Raw genomic sequence first — 20,713 nt, 5'->3', positions numbered from 1 at the left:
CCCTCGGCCGTGCGGGTCGCCAAGAAGGTCAAAGACCACTTCCGGACCTTTGCGGAGAGTAGCGGGAGGCTGCCGGGGCGCTACGTGGTGCCGGCCTACCGTAAGAACCCCAACTTGAATGATCTGTTGGTCAGGGCCAGGGTCAGCTCACTGAGAGACCCGCCCTCCACTAGGAGGGACACCCTTGTCCGCCACTCACAATGGTTGGTGAACCCCCACAACCGCAAGGTTTTCCAGCCGTTGTGCCGTGGCGGCCGACACACCCGGAACTGTGTGTACGTGATTCGGTGCCAACGATGTGGCGATATGTACGTGGGCGAGACGGGCAATACCTTAGCTAGGAGATTCGCCCAACACAAGTACAACATCGTTAGGCATAAAAATACCAACACTCACCTGGTTCAGCATTTTCTCCGACACGGGTGGTCTTCCGTCCGGGCGACTGTCGTAGAGACGGATCCCAAATGGAGCCTCGCCCAACGCCACCGGGCGGAGCTCCTTTGGATCTCCAAATTGGGCACCAGACATCCAGGGGGCCTAAATGAGGTGTGAGTGTGAGCCCGTTGGATTGTGACGGACAGTGCACATTCCCGTTTTTCCCTTCTTTATTTTTCCCATACCCCCCACCCCCCCTCTTCCCTAACCCTAACCATTCCCTTCTCCTTACCTAAAACCTACCCCCAAACCTAACCCTAACCCTAACCCTAACCCTAACCCTAACCCCTAACCCTAACCCCTAACCCTAACCCCTAACCCTAACCCTAACCCTAACCCTAACCCTAACCCCTAACCCTAACCCCTAACCCTAACCCTAACCCTAACCCTAACCCTAACCCTAACCCTCTAACCCTAACCCTAACCCTAACCCTAACCCTAACCCTAACCCTAACCCCTAACCCCTAACCCTAACCCTAACCCTAACCCTAACCCTAACCCTAACCCTAACCCACTCTAACCCTAACCCTAACCCTAACCCTAACCCTAACCCTAACCCTAACCCTAACCCTAACCCTAACCAACCCTAACCCTAACCCTAACCCTAACCCTAACCCTAACCCCTAACCCCTAACCCTAACCCTAACCCTAACCCTAACCCTCTAACCCTAACCCTAACCCTAACCCTAACCCTAACCCTAACCCCTAACCCCTAACCCCTAACCCCTAACCCTAACCCTAACCCTAACCCTAACCCTAACCCTAACCCTAACCCTAACCCTTTTCCCATACCCCCCACCCCCCCTCTTCCCTAACCCTAACCATTCCCTTCTCCTTACCTAAAACCTACCCCCAAACCTAACCCTAACCCTAACCCTAACCCTAACCCTAACCCTAACCCTAACCCTAACCCTAACCCTAACCCTAACCCTAGCAGCCCTCCGGCTCGGGTCGTCGCCCGGGTCTCGGTGGCTACCAGCACCGACGCCGTGGCTCCAGATTGGTCTCCTGAGGTGGATCGGGAAGCAATCCCTCCAGCACGGGTTGCCCCGATCTTCCTTCCTCGTCGACCGGAACCACCCAAGGAGCAGAGGGTGACACAGCCCCGGGCCACGGACAGCGGGCCTGCCCAGGACACCCTCGGCGAGGCTCCGCCCACCCAGCTTATTCCTGCATCTCGCAGGAGGCTTCCTCTGGGATCACCTGCAAGACAAGACACACAGGAGACCCCCACTCAGACCGAGGACGACGATGACTCACCACGTGGGTCCACAAGCTCCGGGGCGGATCAAACCCAGGACACCCCCACCCATACAGAGGACGACGATGACTCACCAGGGGGACCCACGGCCTCCTCGCCTCTCCTGATCGACTTTCGGGATGAAGAACAGGAGCGGGGGCTTTCTTCGGTGATGTCCCCTCGTTACTCTTCCGCGACCCCCGACTGGTCCCCTCTCCAGCCTGAGACGGCAGATGAGACGGCACCACAGGGTGAATTTTCACCACGGGGGCCCACACTTTCCGGGGCTCCTATGGTGGACTATGAGGACTCACCCTTGCAGCGGACGCCTCCTCAGGAGACGCCCCCTCGGGAGATGCTTCCTCAGGAGTCCCCCGATTGGGCACATTTATTCCCTGGGGCACTAAAAAGGAAGCCACACAAGAGGCCTTCCGTCCCAGATACTCCACAACACCTGTCTATTCCAGAATGTGTCGAGTTGGTAGAGGATACGGCTAGTGCCTCCCCCCGTAGACCCACTAGACACATGGTCTCGAGTAGGAGGATGATGGATTGGAAGTTGTCGGCCAACAAGAAATTCTTGGTGATCGGCGACTCCAATCTGTCCCACCTACCACCTTTTTACGTCGACGACCTTCAGATCGACAGTTACCCGGGCGCCAGTTTTAGACACGCGGAGGCCATCCTACGCAAGACCGTAATTGCTGCACCGGTTGAAGTGTTGGTTCTAGCCTTTGGGATCAACCATCGTGAGCAGAAAGTTAAGGAGACCGCTATTAAGCAGCTCCAAGGGGCACTCAGGATGGGCGCGGCCACCTTCCCACGGGCCCGAGTGCTAATCCCCCTGATTAATTATTCGGCCTCTTTGCCCGTTGAGCAGAAAAATAATCTCGGGCTGCTGAATGGTTTCATCAGGAACAATTATGCTCACATCCCGGCCCTCGACAGCCGGGACTTTGAGACCCAACCCGACCTGGTCCACTGGACGCGGGACACGGCCAAGTTGATGCTCAAGCACTGGCTTGACTTTTTAAACTTGGCATCCCCATAATCCCGATCGCTCGGGGGGGTAATAAGAACGTGATAAATTTGGCCCATAATTTCACGCCAACCCCCTTACAAATCTCCCTCCTCAACAAGGGCCTCAACTTCATTCCTTCCACTAATCTCAGTAGCGACTGGCATCATCAACTTCAATTTGACCTCCAGCGCTACCACAGACGTGTCAAACTTGAGGTGTACTATGAGAAACAAGATTCTCTCGGACCCACACCGTTCACAGCCCGTTCCGGCTGGGAGCCCTCACCTGGACTTATGCCTCCGGAATTCCAGGCTATGGTCCGGTCCGATGGGCTCTCCATGTTCGGTTCGGGTTGCGCACCTGCGGTCGCTCCCAATTTGACACGCGGAGAAGTCGAGGCCCTTCATAGTCTAAAAACAAACAAACATATTGTGATCAAACCAGCCGACAAGGGGAGTGCTGTTGTCATTTTTGACAGATCGCAATACATATGGGAGGGTTCTCGGCAGTTGAGTGACATGACGTATTATAAACCACTGCCGGAACCTATTTATCCGCAAACTATTCCCATGGTAGAAAAGATTCTGGATAATCTTCTACTTAAAAAATTTATCAATTTTAAACAACATAGGTATCTCATGGGGGAGCCGGATCCTCGCCCCCGCAGGTTCTACATGCTCCCTAAAATTCACAAGGAGCCAGACAAGTGGAGCAAGCCCCACGAGATCCCTCCGGGGCGACCCATTGTGTCTGACTGCGGCAGCGAGACGTACAGAACGGCGGCGTTCATTGATCATTATCTGACGCCGCTTTCCGTTCTGCACGACAGCTACCTCAGGGATACCTATGATTTTATTGATAAAATCAAGAAGGTCTGCATTCCCCCAGATGCCATTTTGTTTACCATCGACATTGACAGCCTGTATACAAACATTGATATAAATGAGGGGATACAGGCTGTCAAAAATGTCTTCTACAGGTACCGCGACGTTAGCAGGCCCGAAAAGGAGCTCTTGCAGCTCCTCGACATTAATTTGAGGAGAAACGACTTTGAGTTTGACGGTCGTTTCTACCTCCAAATTAAGGGCACTGCTATGGGCAAGAAATTTGCACCGGCGTATGCCAACATTTTTATGGCAGAGTGGGAGACCTCTGCCTTGGCCGCCTGCCCAAAACGTCCTCTCCACTACTTCCGGTACCTGGATGACATCTGGGGTGTCTGGACCCATTCCAGTGAGGAGTTCAGCGTGTTCTTAAACACGCTGAACACTCACAATAAAAATATCACCATCAAGTCGACCACGAGCAACACATCGGTCGACTTTTTGGACACCACGACATTCAAGGGTCCCGACTTTGCCGACACGCAACACTTGGACATAAGGGTGTTCTTCAAGGAGACCGACACCCACGCGCTCCTCTTCAAAAGCAGCTTCCACCCCAAGCATACCTTCGCGGGGTTGGTGAAATCCCAATTGTTGAGGTTTCATCGTGTCTGCACCAGAAGGGAGGACTTCCTGACGGCCTCGGGGACCCTCTTTTATGCCCTGAGGGGGAGGGGCTATTCCAGGTCCTTCCTCCGACGGCAGTTGAGGGTCTTCTTGGACCCGAAGGGGCCTCCCCCTGGGACCGACATGATCCCTCTCATCACCACCTACTCTCCCTCGGCCGTGCGGGTCGCCAGGAAGGTCAAAGACCACTTCCGGACCTTTGCGGAGAGTAGCGGGAGGCTGCCGGGGCGCTACGTGGTGCCGGCCTACCGTAAGAACCCCAACTTGAATGATCTGTTGGTCAGGGCCAGGGTCAGCTCACTGAGAGACCCGCCCTCCACTAGGAGGGACACCCTTGTCCGCCACTCACAATGGTTGGTGAACCCCCACAACCGCAAGGTTTTCCAGCCGTTGTGCCGTGGCGGCCGACACACCCGGAACTGTGTGTACGTGATTCGGTGCCAACGATGTGGCGATATGTACGTGGGCGAGACGGGCAATACCTTAGCTAGGAGATTCGCCCAACACAAGTACAACATCGTTAGGCATAAAAATACCAACACTCACCTGGTTCAGCATTTTCTCCGACACGGGTGGTCTTCCGTCCGGGCGACTGTCGTAGAGACGGATCCCAAATGGAGCCTCGCCCAACGCCACCGGGCGGAGCTCCTTTGGATCTCCAAATTGGGCACCAGACATCCAGGGGGCCTAAATGAGGGGTGAGTGTGAGCCCGTTGGATTGTGACGGACAGTGCACATTCTCGTTTTTCCCTCCTTTATTTTTCCCATATCCCCCACCCCCCCTCTTCCCTAACCCTAACCATTCCCTTCTCCTTACCTAAAACCTACCCCCAAACCTAACCCTAACCCTAACCCTAACCCCTAACCCTAACCCCTAACCCTAACCCTAACCCTAACCCACAGTGCCTAACCCTAACCCTAACCCTAACCCTAACCCCCAACACCTAACTAGCCCGTGCCTCCAATCTGTCCGTTGGGTGGCGCCCTGCCCTTCGTACGGCCCCCCGGGGGCTCTGTTTGGCATCGTTTGAGTGTGGTGTTGGACGATTGGCAGACCCAATTAAGAAAAAATAGGGGTCAGAGGTCACAGACATGGAGAACTTATCTGGATTTTATTCTTGAAGTGATTTAATACTTCTTTGTGTGTGGTGATACTTACTTGTGTGTAGTGCTGTGATATTAGAGTGCCGAACCCAGCTGGTCTGGATGATTTATACTTACCTTCTTTATCTTTTTGGAGTGATTATGTAACCAGATAGTTCTCTTTTGTCTGTGGAGTGACTAAGTATTGCAGTTGTGAGCAATTGCCACCTGCAAACACTCAAGAAGAGCGACTGATTGCAGCTGGGAGCACAAGCCATGCCCCCTGCAAGCTCTTCTATAAAACCTCGTTTTGCATTCATGGCTCATTTTGCCTCCAGCAGATGAGGGGACATCTTGCTCGGGAGAGGTAATGAGGCCAATTTTTCAAAATTTCATGCCTGATGAGGTCATGCAGACCGAAACGCGCGTCGCATGATGGGAATTTGATTGGATAATGTGTCTGACGCCACGTTCGGCGGTGTTCGTTCGGGGTCCCTGGGGGGTGTGCGTCTGGTGGGGTGTCACTGGGCGGATTGTCGATGGACAGTGCCTAACCCTAACCCCAACCCTAACCCTAACCCCCAACACCTAACCCTAACCCTGGCACCAGACAATTGAGTGACACCACTTATTATAAATCATTGGCCGCGCCCATTTACCCCGAAACTATCCCTATGATAGAAAGCATAATTCAAAATTTATTGAAAAAGCGATTTATAAATGACAAACAAAAGACCTACCTCTTGGGCGAATCGGAGCCCCACCCCCGCAGGTTCTACTTGCTCCCCAAGATCCACAAGGAACGACACAAGTGGAGCCGACCACACGAGATACCCCCGGGCAGGCCCATTGTGTCCGACTGCGGCAGTGAAACCTACAGGACGGCGGTGCTCATAGATCATTTTTTGACCCCTTTCTCCATCAAACATGAGAGCTACCTCAAAGACACCTACGATTTTATAGATAAGGTAAAAAATATTGTTATTCCCCAAGAGGCCATTTTATTCACTATAGACATTGAGTGTTTATATACCAATATAGATATAGACCAGGGCATCCAAGCCGTAAAAAACATATTTTATAAATATCGAGATGTTAGCAGACCAGAAAAAGAACTTCTGCAACTTCTCGATATTAACCTGAGGAGGAATGACTTTGAGTTCAACGGCCGATTTTTTCTACAAATCAAGGGCACGGCCATGGGTAAGAAATTCGCTCCAGCCTATGCTAACATCTTTATGGCAGAATGGGAGACCTCTGCCCTGGCTGCCTGCCCAATTAGGCCCCTCCATTATCTACGCTACTTGGATGATATCTGGGGGGTTTGGACTCATTCCATGGAGGAATTTGAGGTGTTCCGCCACACCCTGAACACCCACAACCCCAGTATCACCATCAAGTCTACCACCAGCCCCACGTCAGTGGATTTCCTTGACACTACCACCTTCAAGGGTCCGGACTTCACCTCCACCCACCATTTGGACATTAAGGTTTTCTTTAAAGAGACGGACACCCATGCCCTCCTCCACAAAACCAGCTTCCACCCCCGACACACCTATGCGGGTTTGGTGAAGTCCCAACTGTTGAGGTTCCACCGGATCTGCACCAGACGAGAGGACTTTGTGACGGCCACGGGAGCCCTGTTCGCTGCCCTGAGGAAGAGAGGGTATTCCAGGTCCTTCCTCAGGAGACAGTTCAGGTGCTTCCTGGACCCGAAAGGGCCTCCCCCTGGCAAGCACAGGATCCCCCTCATCACTACCTTCTCGCCTGCAGCGGTACAGGTTGCCAGAAGGGTGAAGGAGAATTTTGGTACCTTTATTGAGAAGAGCGGCAAACTTAAGGACCATTATCTCGTCTCCGCTTACCACAAAAATCCCAGCCTGGGCGATCTGCTGGTCAGGGCTCGGATCAGCTCTACCGGAGATCCGCCCCCGGCTCGGAGCAGCGCTCCCTTGCGGCAAATCCCGTGGCTGGTCAATCGCCACAGCGGGAAGGTCTTTCGACCGCTGTGCAGAGGGGACGGGCAGACCAAAAACTGCATATATGTCATTCTCTGCCAGCGTTGCCACATTATGTATGTTGGGGAAACGGGCAACACCATCGCCACCCGTTTCCACCAGCACAAACACAACATCGTCCGGCAGAAGAACACCACCACCTACCTTGTGCAACATTTCATCCGGCACGGGTGGGCTTCTGTCCGGGCGTGTGTGGTCCAGGTCAACTCCAGATGGAGTGTCACCCAACGGAGGCGGGCGGAACGCCTCTGGATTACCAGACTGGGGACCAGACATCCGGGGGGCCTCAACGAGACGCGAGTGCGAGCCCGCTGGGCCATAGACGGACCGTGCACACCCTTCTGATTCTTTTTTTCGCTCCTTTCTATCGCTCCACCCCAACCACTAGCCCTAACCCTAACCAACTTTCTTTCTTTATGCCTAAACCTAACCCTAACCCCACCCCCAACCCTAGCTCTAACCCTAACAAACTCTCTTTCTTTATGCCTAACCCTAACCCTAACCCTAACCCCAACCCTAACCCTACCTGTATTTGTTTGCAGTGATTATTTGTTTTGTGTGCAGTGATTACCCATGAATATTTATTTTGATATTTTTGGAATGATTTTGTGAACACCAGATATTTCCCTTGGTGATTTGTGGAGTGACTAATGACTGCAGGTGTGAGCAATTGCCCCACCCCCTGCAGCACTCAAATAAATCCTCCTCCTACCAATTGCTCCATTTGGGCTCCAGCTGATGAGGGGACATCATGCTGTTGAGAAAAATGTTGAAGCTTAGACAATACATGCCTGAAGAGGTCAAAGAAGGCCGAAATGCGTCGCATGTTTAAAAATGTATTAGTGGTTGATGTGTCTGACACCACGTTCGACGGTGTTCATTTGGGGTCCCTGGGGGGTGTGCGTCTGGTGGGGTGTCACTGGGCAGACTGTTGATGGACAGTGCCTAGCCCCTTCTCCTTCCCCTAACCCTAACCCTACCCCTAACCCCTAACCCTCTAACCCTACCCCTAACCCCTAACCCTCTAACCCTAACCCTAGCCCTGCCTTTCGTACGGCCTCCAGGGGGCTCTGTTTGGCATCGTTTGGATGCGGTGATGGGCTCTTACAAAATTCAGACACATTTTAAAATAGGGGTCAGAGGTCACAGACACCAGGGACTTATCTGGATGTTTTTACCAATGAAATACTTACTTACCTGTATTTGTTTGCAGTGATTATTTGTTTTGATGTGTGTGCAGTGATTACCAATGAATATTTATTTTTGATATTTTGGAGTGATTTGTGAACACCAGATATTTTCCTTGGTGATTTGTGGAGTGACTGATGACTGCAGGTGTGAGCAATTGCCCCGCCCCCTGCAGGACTCAAATAAATCCTCCTCTTGCCATGTGCTCCATTTTAATATGATTTAATTGAATTTAAGATGATATGATATAATAATTCATATTATATCATATTACATCAATTATATACATTCAGGGACAATATTCATGGTACCATGTTATTGTTTCAGCATGTATGTTTGTGCCTTAGCAGCCTGGGACTTCAGAGGGTCACTGTGTTTGTTATCGTTTTGCACCTTTTATTTTGGCAAAAAAAAGTTCTATTTTGAAGGCCAATATTGTGCATGACGGGGACCCCACACCCCTAATTTAAATGTTTGTTGCTATTGGCACTTGTTTCCCGCAATTATCTTTGTTGGACGATTAGATTGGTGGCACACAAGAGCCTACTTGTGCTAAGCTACCCCTTCTCACGAGTCATGCCTGATGAAGGTTTTCAACCGAAACGTTGCAGCAATTAGACTCGTTCCATGTAAATATACCTTTTTTCAACTTTATATATTTTTTCAACATATCGTTCTATTTTTGGACTGTTTGTTTACCTGCCGTGCCCAGCTGGACTGAGCACCACGTGAGGCGACGTTCTGACAACTCACTGTTTGTTCGGTAAATAAACCGTCTATTTTTCACAAATACAATTTCCATTTGTATTCCAGTCCATCCCGTTGGCTTATTAGCGTAAGATATTGCATATTTTTGCCACATAAGACAATATTCTTACCTAATAAAATTTAAAGCCCAGACCGGAAGTGCTCCCTTCGACCTCGGTGGAAGTCCCGCCCACGAGCATCCGGTTCGTCCTTTTTCTTCTTTTTTACTAAAGAAACAGACTAATATAAACATTTTTACAAAAGCGAACTTACCTCAGTTTCGCTAAACCCTTGCACCACCATCCACACCAACGAATAAAGTATTTGTACAAGATGTCGGACTATTACGACGATGACTATGGATGGCTTCCGGTGAGGTCCGGGCGGAAGCGCAGACGGCAGCGTTGAGCTGCGTCCCCAGAGAGGCTCACCAGGGATGATGACCATTACTACGGCCGCGAAAATCATTATCCTCAACGGTTCCACCAGCGGCCCCAGAGAACATATGCTGAGGTGGCGCGGGGAGACCAGCGTTCCCACTGTAGAGGACAGCCTCGCCCCCACTCGCGGACACGCCGCAATCGGGAGGACGCACACCAGGAGGAGCACCACAGCGCCCCTCAGCGGAACCTATGCAGCAACACACGCTCCACTCAACACAGCAGGGACATTGTGCATCAGAGACATTATCCTCAGACACATTTTATGCCTGAACATTATCCCCAAAGGCGTCCCCGCAGTCCTCCCCGTCCTCAGACACATTATATGCCTGAACACTATCCACAAAGGCGTCCTCGCAGTCCTCCCCGTCCTGAAACACATTTTATGCCTGAACAATATCCACAAAGGCGTCCCCGCAGTCCTCCCCGTCCTCAGACACATTGTATGCCTGAACATTACCCACAAAGGCGTCCCCGCAATCATGCCCGTCCCAAGAAGACACGGAATCAGCGTCAGGACGTTTCTAGGAGGAATGTGCCCCCCAATAACTTCACAACAGACATAGAGGGGAATTTAAAAGCCAAATGTTGTTATAACATCATAAAAATCACACACCATTGGGATAATGTCACAAAAGACACTCCTTTTGTCCCAGGCACTCCACAACACCTGTCAGATTCAGAGGGTACCGAGTCAGAGGAGGAATTCCCTCATGGTCCTCCCCGTAAGCCCACTAGACACGACAATTCTAAAAGAAAATTTTCAGATTGGAAGTTGTCGGTCAGCGAGAGGTTCTTGATGATCGGGGACTCCAATCTTAGTCGCATACCAACCTTCGGCGTGAACGACCTACAAATCGACAGTTACCCGGGGGCCACCTTCCGCCACGCGAGAGACATGGTGCTGGACCAGGTTGATGTGTTGGTACTAGCCTTTGGGATCAACAACCGTGTACAGAAGGTTAAGGAGACTACTATTAAGCAGCTCCAAGGGGCACTCAGGGCAGCCAGGAACACCTTCCCACGTGCCCGGGTGCTAATCCCCCTGATCAATTATTCAGTTTCTCTGCCCGCGGAGCAGAAAACCAACCTCGAGAGTCTGAATAGTTACATCAGGAACCATTATGATCACATCCCAGCCCTCAACGGCCAGGCATTTGATACCCAACCTGACCTGATCCATTGGACGCAGGATACGGCCGAGCTAATGCTTGTACACTGGCTTAATTATTTAAACTGGGAATCCCCATAATCCCGAACACTCGGGGGTGCAATAAGAACGTGATAAATTTGGCCCATAATTTCATGCCAACCCCCTCACAAATCTCCCTTCTCAATAAGGGCCTCAACTTTATTCCTTCTACTAATCTCAGTAGTGACTGGCATCATCAACTTCAATTTGACCTCCAGCGCTACCATAGACGTGTCAAACTGGCCATGTATTAAAGTGTTCTTCAAGGGGACCGACACCCATGCGCTCCTTTACAAAAGCAGCTTCCACCCCAAGCACACCTTTGCGGGGCTGGTGAAATCCCAATTACTTAGGTTTCATCGGATCTGCACCAGGCGGGAGGACTTCCTGGTGGCCTCGAAGGCCCTCTTCTCTGCCCTGAAGAGGAGGGGCTACTCCAGGTCCTTCCTCAGACGGCAGTTGAGGGTCTTCCTGGACCCGAAGGGACCTCCCCCTGGGACAGACATGATTCCCTTAATCACCACCTACTCTCCCTCGGCCGTACGGGTCGTTAGGAAGGTCAAAAACAACTTCCGGACCTTTTTGGAGAGTAGTGGGAGGCTGCCGGAGCATTATGTGGTGCCGGCCTACCGGAAGAATTATAACTTGAATGATCTGTTGGTCAGGGCTAGGGTCAGCTCATTGAGAGACCGGCCCTCCACTTGGAGGGACACCCTTGTCCGCCGCGCGCAATGGTTGGTGAACCCCCACAACCGCAAGGCTTTCCAGCCGTTGTGCTGTGGCGGCCGACACACCCAGAACTGCGTGTACGTGATTAGGTGTCAACGATGTGGCGATATGTACGTGGGCGAGACAGGCAATACCTTAGCTAGGAGATTCGCCCAACAACATCGTTAGACAAAAAAATACCAACACTCACCTGGTTCAGCATTTTCTCCGACACGGGTGGTCTTCCGTCCGGGTGACTGTCGTAGAGACGGATCCCAAATGGACCCTCACCCAACGCCACCGGGCGGAGCTTCTTTGGATCACCAAATTGGGCACCAGACATCCAGGGGGCCTAAATGAGGTGTGAGTGTGAGCCCGTTGGATTGTTGGTGCACAGTGCACATTCCCTTTTTACTTCCCTTCTTTATTTTCCTTATATCCCCCACCCCCCCCCTCTTCCCTAACCCTAACCATTCCTTTCTCCATACCTAAAACCTACCCACAAACCTAACCCTAACTCTAACCCTAACCCTAACCCCTGAGTATTATGCCTTTAGATTCTGAGATGTAACAATTGTTCCTGCGGCATATGCATTTTTGAGTCTTCTAAACACAGTTAAGACAGACTTACTTCTCTTGCTTAGCAGTGCTAAACCACTTTCCTACTTTTTTAACAAATGATGCCAAAAGTCGAGTTGTGCTACTTCCTTTGTGTCTTAAACTACATTTGTTAGACACGTTTACATGTGGATTGGTGAGAAAACCACTGTTGGTGTTACCTTGTTACAGCATGCAGTGAAAGGGAATGACAGAAATCATTTTGACAGGTAGCTTTTACAAGGCTGTCACCATAAACAGACAGATGTTGATGTTGCTTTGAGTGTTCACGATTTGGGTCAGCTGCACTGAATCGATGTCCTTATTAAAAAAACATTTATGCCTTTCTCATGTGGGTGTGTTTTTGTTTATGATGGCACCTTTCAGGACCTCACCCTTTGCGGCACATCACAGCATAATCCTCTGGATGGGTCTACTGCGTGCCTGTGTCAATGGGAATTACCACAAGTAAAAGCAAAGATTTTAAGCATGATAAAGTACCTTATGATTCAATATTGCAAACAAATGAAGAACAATTGCTGTGGCGGATTCTCTTAAATACTAAACTAGATGGAGACTATAATCACCACCAAACACCCTTTCTCCCAATTTATTAAAAGGCCACTGATAAGCTTATTGACCTATTTGACCTGCAGGATGTCAAATATAATAGCAACTTCAAACTCCTATTCAATATTCCACATACAATTACAACATTTCAAAGGAGACCTGTCATAATCATTTTCCGTACTTTGTGCTTCTCTAGAGCAATTACACACGATTACCCACTCAAAACGTTTTGAAGATATTTCTAGATTTGCATCAAATCCATGTATATATATATATATATAAATACAAAAAATAGATAGAATCTTTTGGACAGGGAACAGGCTAAGCCATTGTTGCCCACGAGTCAAAACATTTGGGCAGGCCTGGTCTAGATCATATCTTGTGGATATGCTTTGGTTTAAATTTTGCATGAATGTTGCTCCACACTCACTTTTATTACACACTTTTATTACACGCTGTCCATTTAGGGATCCCTTTGAAAACGAGATGCTGCATCTAAAGGGGCTATCCCAAATAAATTGAAATTGAGGTGCTCCCTCAATATGATTTAAACCCTCCATGCCACACCCTCTTTAAAGTCTCATAATTTATGTTTTAAAAATGGACAGTAACCATAACCCTTACCCTAACCGCCCGAATGCAGCTGAGATAGGCTCCAGCACCCCCCAAAAGGGACAAGCGGTAGAAAATGGATAGATGGATGGATCTTGAAGACAAACATCAGCGTTTTTGTTTAAATTTTTTAGTCGCGATAAAATAAAACATTCTTAGGTTCAGGGTCCGGGTCAAGGTGAGGGTTCGTCTGGTCACATCAATAAGTAAAGCTGCCCGCTCAGATCAATATCAATATAGCACTGCACAAAATGATTTACTATTATTATTATTATTGTGCCCATGCCAAGATGAGATGAAAATAACACTGTATCCTATTGTCTGTCCTGTTTCCTCAAACCAAACAACAATATCGTTATGGCGCCTCTTTTCAAGGCTAATCAAGTTTTGCAGTGGTCCAAATGTCGTGTGAAAGTATTTATTTTATAAACATAGATCAGGCGGGAGGGCATGAAAAGAAAAGGAATACGAAAGCAGATTCAGCTAGGGAGGGGTCTTCAAATCTGTAGGCTGCTGCCGTTTGGTTTAGTCAACCTAAGGAGAACACCCAGGAAGACTTTTCACGTATTCACCTTTATAACTCATCAGCAAAAATATCTCAGAGAGAGTCTTTTATATTCTTAATGAACGAAAACAAAAAAAAAGGGTCTCCAACAAAAATGTTACTTGTGCGCATGCCTGCCGGGTGCGACATTTTGCCCTAGTTTTTGACTTGCTTTGGCATGGTTTAACACGACCAAATAACAACAGTTGTAGGTTTAACAAAGAGGAAAAGCACAATAGTTCCTCTTTCATTGAATCATGTCCTGAGAAACACACTCTACATAGCAGGATAGTATACATTGTGCCAGACACAAATGACAGTGCAATTGAACATGTTCTGATAAAAATTGTGTATTAGACATAAAAATAAAAAAAACTGCCATCAAAAGAAAAAACGTCATCATTTTTTGTTCATTTCAAAGAAAAACATCAACCCAACAAGTCTATTGAGATACTCATATATAACGGCAATTTACAGTGTTTTCATGGCACAATATCAAATGTTAAGAATGTCACTGTGAAAAATAAGTCCAAAATAAATCATTTCTGTAAATGACTTTTTGATGTAAGACTGGTCCTTCCTTGAGAGTGGCCCTAAACAAATAATTAGCCACTCTTGTCCTGTGAAAGTTGTGTGCCTTTTACTCCTATCATCTGGTTGCAGATGCAACCCAAGTGCCCAAATTGTGGTCCCAAATCATTCAGGAAGTGAAAATCCTCTCCCGAATTGCTGAAGGACAGCTCATCCAGTGACTGGCATCTACTGCCCTCTCCTTCATAAGCATAGTCACGTGCTTGGTACTCTGGGTAGTTTCTGTCCATCATGTGGATTCTCTGTGGGGTGAATGGGTTACATGGCTGAACAGAACATAGCATGATGCAACACAAACAATCCTCTTACTCTGTTGAGCTGATCTGAAATGTTATTGTTGGACCTCAAGGAGCCTCCCTGCACACAGAGAATCGGATTGTCATTGTAGTGCTGTGGAAACAAGTAAAATCTGAAAGGTGAATATTTTGAAATATTGCATATTTTGAACTAATGTTAGGATTATATTTTACAACACAAACATTTGTGTCAACTGTGTTGTCCTTTTTCTTCTGTATGTGACCCCCACGATAAACAAGACAGATGTATTAAAGTCACATTTATTTTTGACATTGCAATAATAATAATAATAATAATAATGAATTGCATTTGTAACACACTTTACATTTGTTAAAATCTCAAAGTGCTGCAGAGTATAAAAATAAAAATAGAAAGTAAGAATATATAATAAAAAATTAAAATAAATCATGACACAGAAACAAAAACATAGATAAAAATATAAATAAAAAGCATGAAAGCACTGGATAAAAAAAAGATAAGCAAGCAGTGCATTAAAAAACAAGAAGGCAGAGAAATTAGGTAAAAGCTGTGCTAAAAAGGTGGGTTTTTAGTCCCTTCTTAAAATGGTCGACCGACTGTGGTGCTCTAAGATGGTCGGGGAGAGCGTTCCAAAGTTCGGGAGCGGTCGAGCAGAAGCCCAGCGGCCCATAGATTGTAACTTTGTCCTGATGGGTTTGAGGAGGTTAGTGTTTGAGGAGCGGAGATAGCGGGTAGGGGGTTGAGGGGAAACTAGGTCCTTGAGGTAGGAGGGGGCGTTGCCGTAGATGCATTGGTGAGTGAGCAGGTTGATCTTAAATTGGGTCCGGGATGCGATAGGGAGCCAGTGCAGTGATTTGAGAATAGGTGTGATGTGATCATGCTTGCGCACTCTCGTCAGGATCCTCGCTGCGCTGTTTTGAATGTACTGGAGCTTTTTGATGCTCTTTTTGGGGACCCTGACGAGAAGTGCGTTGCAGTAATCGATAGGGTTGTACCGGTATTAGCATAGTATTCATATTCGGTATGTTGTTATTTACCAAAAAATGTGTTCATACAGTAGCCTGCTCACAGCCACAATAGAGTTTAATGTTGCAATTATATGAAACGTTCATTTGCAAAAGCAGATATCTCAGTTTCCGTGAAGTCTCAATAAATAGGTATTTCTATTACAAACTTTAGGCAATATCTGTAAAACTACAGTTCAGTGCCTTTCACCAAGTAGGAATGACTTAACAAAATAGAAGTATTTCAAAAAATATAACTTTTTTGAAAATACAATTTTTCATTAATTTTTGTTTTGTTTTGACAAAAGCACATATATCCAACTCTCGTTTTGGTGCAAAAACAGTTCATTCCACTTCATGTCTTAAATACAATTTATAACAGTCAATAACTCAAAGTGCTCAAAGATTGTATTCAAATGTCATGTTAATATTAGTCAAAGAGAGTTCTAAACTGAAAAAAAAAAAAACACAAAATTTCCCACTGGAAAAATTCACAGATCAACCACATATCAATGCCAACAGAAACAATTACAGCCGTTGCTCTTGGAAACATATATTTCATTATTCCCCCCAAGTAAGAGTAATAACAAACACACACACACACACACACACACACACACACACACACACACACACACACACACACACACACACACACACAGTGTAATAAAGATCATTGCAACAAGACAGAACAGCTTTACTATTCTTCAACCATTCATCCCCAATCATTTCTCAATACAACAGAAATTCAGATAATTATATGATGCTCAACTGGAAATAACAAATAAATAAATCACATAAACAGTCTCAAAACTGACCACCTTATTCCTCATCATCACTACTTTCCTCTAAGTCCTGTCTGCCAACTCTGCCCCCTACACGAGATAAAGCATCCTCATAAAAGGAGCGGACTTTTTCACCAACACCAAGCTCACCAAGAGCATGAGCAACTTTAGATTGTCTACGTTATACAGTCTTCACATCCATCATTGTACAGTCTTCACATCCATCATTGTACAGTCTTCACATCCATCATTGTACAGTCTTCACATCCATCATAGTACAGTCTTCACATCCATCATAGTACAGTCTTCACATCCATGTAAGTCAACTTATTGTCTGCAGTATAGTGTTTGATGTATGTAGGACATGTCCAGAGAAGACAGCTTTCCTGCTAGACAAGCGTTGTTTTTGCTGTGGGCACAAACTACACCAGGTGTCTCGCTTAGTCAAATGTTTCCAATTAATTATCCTCAGAGTCCGAAGTTTTTTATCTAGAAGTCCCGTTAGCATTTGGGAGCTAGCGGCACCAGCAAGCCAATGATGCTGATTGCCGATCGGCTTCTGCCACAAAATAGCTACTTGGATGCGTATTTCAATGGGATATATCGGCTGTGGCATGAAAATTGATTTGAGTATTTAAAACAGCGCTGTGCAAAAAGTAGTTTGCTAGCATCATCCATCCATCCATCCATTTTCTACCGCTTATTCCCTTTGGGGTCGCTGGGGGCGCTGGAGCCTATCTCAGCTACAATCGGGCGGAAGGCGGGGTACCCCCTGGACAAGTCGCCACCTCATCGCAGGGCCAACACAGATAGACGGACAACATTCACACTCACATCCACACACTAGGGCCAATTTAGTGTTGCCAATCAACTTATCCCCAGGTGCATGTCTTTGGAAGTGGGAGGAAGCCGGAGTACCCGGAGGGAACCCACGCAGTCACAGGGAGGACATGCAAACTCCACACAGAAAGATCCCGAGCCCGGGATTGAACCCAAGACTACTCAGGACCTTCGTATTGTGAGGCAGATGCACTAACCCCTCTGCCACCGTGAAGCTAGCATCAGTCTTTTTTTTTTTTTCAAAAATGGCATTTATCGTTTTTTTTTTTTACAAAGTAACTCTTCATATATAATACCGCTTGTCTAGGGGTGGCGGGGGTGCTGGAGCTTATCTCGGCTGCACTCGGGTTTAGAGTTGGGGTTAGGGGGAGGGGGGGTGTGCACTGTCCATCGACAACCTGTCCAGGCAACACCCACACCAAACGCAGAACCCCCGAGGACCCTGAATGAAATAACTCAGAGTCGGTGTTGAATGTTGTGTCAAACACACTTGCGGGCACACTAATTAATTATGGGCACGACTGGCCCTACAAAAAATTGTGGCATTTTGCCATGGCAAGTCTTTCGCTACGCGTTTCAGTCTGTTTGACCTTCATCAGGCAAACTTGCTATAAACACTCAAGCAGGATTACGAACATCTTTCTAACTACGTAAGCAGGATGTCTTTCATCTTTCCAACTGCGAGCAATGCCTACTGGGACTCTTCTAGTTCCCTAGTAGGTGGGGCGCTTCTAATCCCAGAGGCGAATTGATATCGGCTTCCCCATGTTTCTCCCCAGCAGAATGCTCTCTCATCGACCACTGGAGAAGGAATGAGCCCTTCAGGCGGGAGGAGGCTTTATATGAGTGCTGCAGGGGGCGGGGCTTACGCTCCCAGCTGCAGTGTCATTAGTGACTCTCAAAAATAATTCCTACGTATGTGAGGTGTCTGCTTGACATATTATGTGCATCACATAGTGGACAAACACACAGGTGAATATAATGGTGTTTGATGAATGTAATAAAATGTTTGCTTTGATGTACCTCTGTGACTTCTGTTTTGTAATGTGTTTGGATCAAGTCTCTGTGTTCCTGATTTATTCGGACCTTGTTTAAGTCCCGGTAGCAATTTTTCTGACTTGTAGCCCCTCACCACATTCACACAGTGTCTATGCACACGCATTTTTTACAACCAAAGTCCCCAGTGGGCCCACGAACGGCAGGACACCACCCAAACGACAGATTGGAGGCACTGGCCGGTTAGGTTTAGAGTTGGGGTTAGGGTTCCTGTCCAGGCAACGTCCACGCCAAACACAGGACCCCCCGAGGACCCTGAATAAAAAAACTATGAGTCGGTGTTGAATGTTGTGTCAAAACACATATGTGGGAACACTAATTAATTATGGGCACGACTGGCCCTACAAAAAATTGTGGCATTTTGCCATGGCAAGTCTTTCGCTACGCGTTTCGGTCTGTTTGACCTTCATCAGGCGGACTTGCAATAAACGCTCAAACAGGATTACGAACATCTTTCTAACTGCGTAAGCAGGATGTCTTTCATCTTTCCAACTGCGAGCAATGCCTACTGGGACTCTTCTAGTTCCCTAGTAGGTGGGGCACTTCTAATCCCAGAGGCTAATTAATATCAGCTTCCCCATGTTTCTCCACACAAGATGCTCTCTCATCGACCACTGGAGAAGGAATGAGCCCTTCAGGCAGGAGGAGGCTTTATATGAGTGCTGCAGGGGGTGGGGCTTACACTCCCAGCTGCAGTGTCATTAGTGACTCTCAAAAATAATTCCTACGTATGTGAGGTGTCTGCTTGACATATTATGTGCATCACATAGTGGACAAACACACAGGTGAGTATAATGGTGTTTGATGAATGTAATAAAATGTTTGCTTTGATGTACCTCTGTGACTTCTGTTTTGTAATGTGTTTGAATCAAGTCTCTGTGTTCCTGATTTATTAGGACCTTGTTTAGGTTCCGGTAGCAATTTTTCTGACTTGTAGCCCCTCACCACATTCACACAGTGTCTATGCACACACATTTTTTACAACCAAAGTCTCCAGTGGGCCCACGAACGGCAGGACACCACCCAAACGACAGATTGGAGGCACTGGCCGGTTAGGTTTAGAGTTGGGGTCAGGGTTAGGGTTAGGGGGAGAGGGGGGGTGTGCACTGTCCATCGACAACCTGTCCAGGCAATGTCCACGCCAAACACAGAACCCCCCGAGGACCCTGAATGAAAAAACTCAGAGTCGGTGTTGAATGTTGTGTCAAAACACATATGTGGGAACACTAATTAATTATAGGCACGACTGGCCCTACAAAAAATTGTGGCATTTTGCCATGGCAAGTCTTTCGCTACGCGTTTCGGTCTGTTTGACCTTCATCAGGCAAACTTGCAATAAACGCTCAAACAGGATTACGAACATCTTTCTAACTACGTAAGCAGGATGTCTTTCATCTTTCCAACTGCGAGCAATGCCTACTGGGACTCTTCTAGTTCCCTAGTAGGTGGGGCACTTCTAATCCCAGAGGCTAATTAATATCGGCTTCCCCATGTTTATCCCCAGCAGAATGCTCTCTCATCGACCACTGGAGAAGGAATGAGCCGTTCAGGCAGGAGGAGGCTTTATATGAGTGCTGCAGGGGGCGGGGCTTACACTCCCAGCTGCAGTGTCATTAGTGACTCTCAAAAATAATTCCTACTTATGTGAGGTGTCTGCTTGACATATTATGTGCATCACATAGTGGACAAACACACAGGTGAGTATAATGGTGTTTGATGAATGTAATAAAATGTTTGCTTTGATGTACCTCTGTGACTTCTGTTTTGTAATGTGTTTGAATCAAGTCTCTGTGTTCCTGATTTATTCGGACCTTGTTTAGGTTCCGGTAGCAATTTTTCTGACTTGTAGCCCCTCACCACATTCACACAGTGTCTATGCACACACATTTTTTACAACCAAAGTCTCCAGTGGGCCCACGAACGGCAGGACACCACCCAAACGACAGATTGGAGGCACTGGCCGGTTAGGTTTAGAGTTGGGGTCAGGGTTAGGGTTAGGGGGAGAGGGGGGGTGTGCACTGTCCATCGACAACCTGTCCAGGCAATGTCCACGCCAAACACAGAACCCCCCGAGGACCCTGAATGAAAAAACTCCGAGTCGGTGTTGAATGTTGTGTCAAAACACATATGTGGGAACACTAATTAATTATAGGCACGACTGGCCCTACAAAAAATTGTGGCATTTTGCCATGGCAAGTCTTTCGCTATGTGTTTCGGTCTGTTTGACCTTCATCAGGCAAACTTGCAATAAACGC

At 47.6% G+C, this 20,713-nt stretch overlaps 2 protein-coding genes across 3 annotated transcripts in view; one reads left to right on the top strand and one right to left on the bottom strand.

Moving 5' to 3' along the window:
• slc36a1 (solute carrier family 36 member 1) overlaps positions 1-20,713 on the top strand; it is a 532,187-nt gene that overhangs the window by 230,330 nt on the left and 281,144 nt on the right. The gene's annotated exons all lie outside the window — the stretch shown is intronic.
• Positions 13,527-20,713, bottom strand: part of cdh26.1 (cadherin 26, tandem duplicate 1) — a 35,427-nt gene continuing 28,240 nt past the window's right edge. The window contains exons 17-18 of one of the 2 annotated variants that reach the window (XM_061935314.2): positions 14,807-14,887; positions 13,527-14,739 (exon numbers count right to left, since the gene is read on the bottom strand). In XM_061935314.2, coding sequence (XP_061791298.1) covers positions 14,512-14,739; positions 14,807-14,887 — 309 coding nt within the window. In that variant the 3' untranslated portion in view covers positions 13,527-14,511. The remainder of the gene's footprint in view (positions 14,740-14,806; positions 14,888-20,713) is intronic. The other variant, XM_061935315.2, reaches the window with a different exon arrangement.

Source organism: Nerophis lumbriciformis, linkage group LG16 (assembly GCF_033978685.3).
Source record: "Nerophis lumbriciformis linkage group LG16, RoL_Nlum_v2.1, whole genome shotgun sequence".
In the NCBI taxonomy this organism is placed as follows: Eukaryota; Metazoa; Chordata; class Actinopteri; order Syngnathiformes; family Syngnathidae; genus Nerophis; species Nerophis lumbriciformis.
The sequence above is the reverse complement of the archived record's forward strand: the minus strand, read 5'-3'. Positions and strand labels throughout refer to the sequence as shown.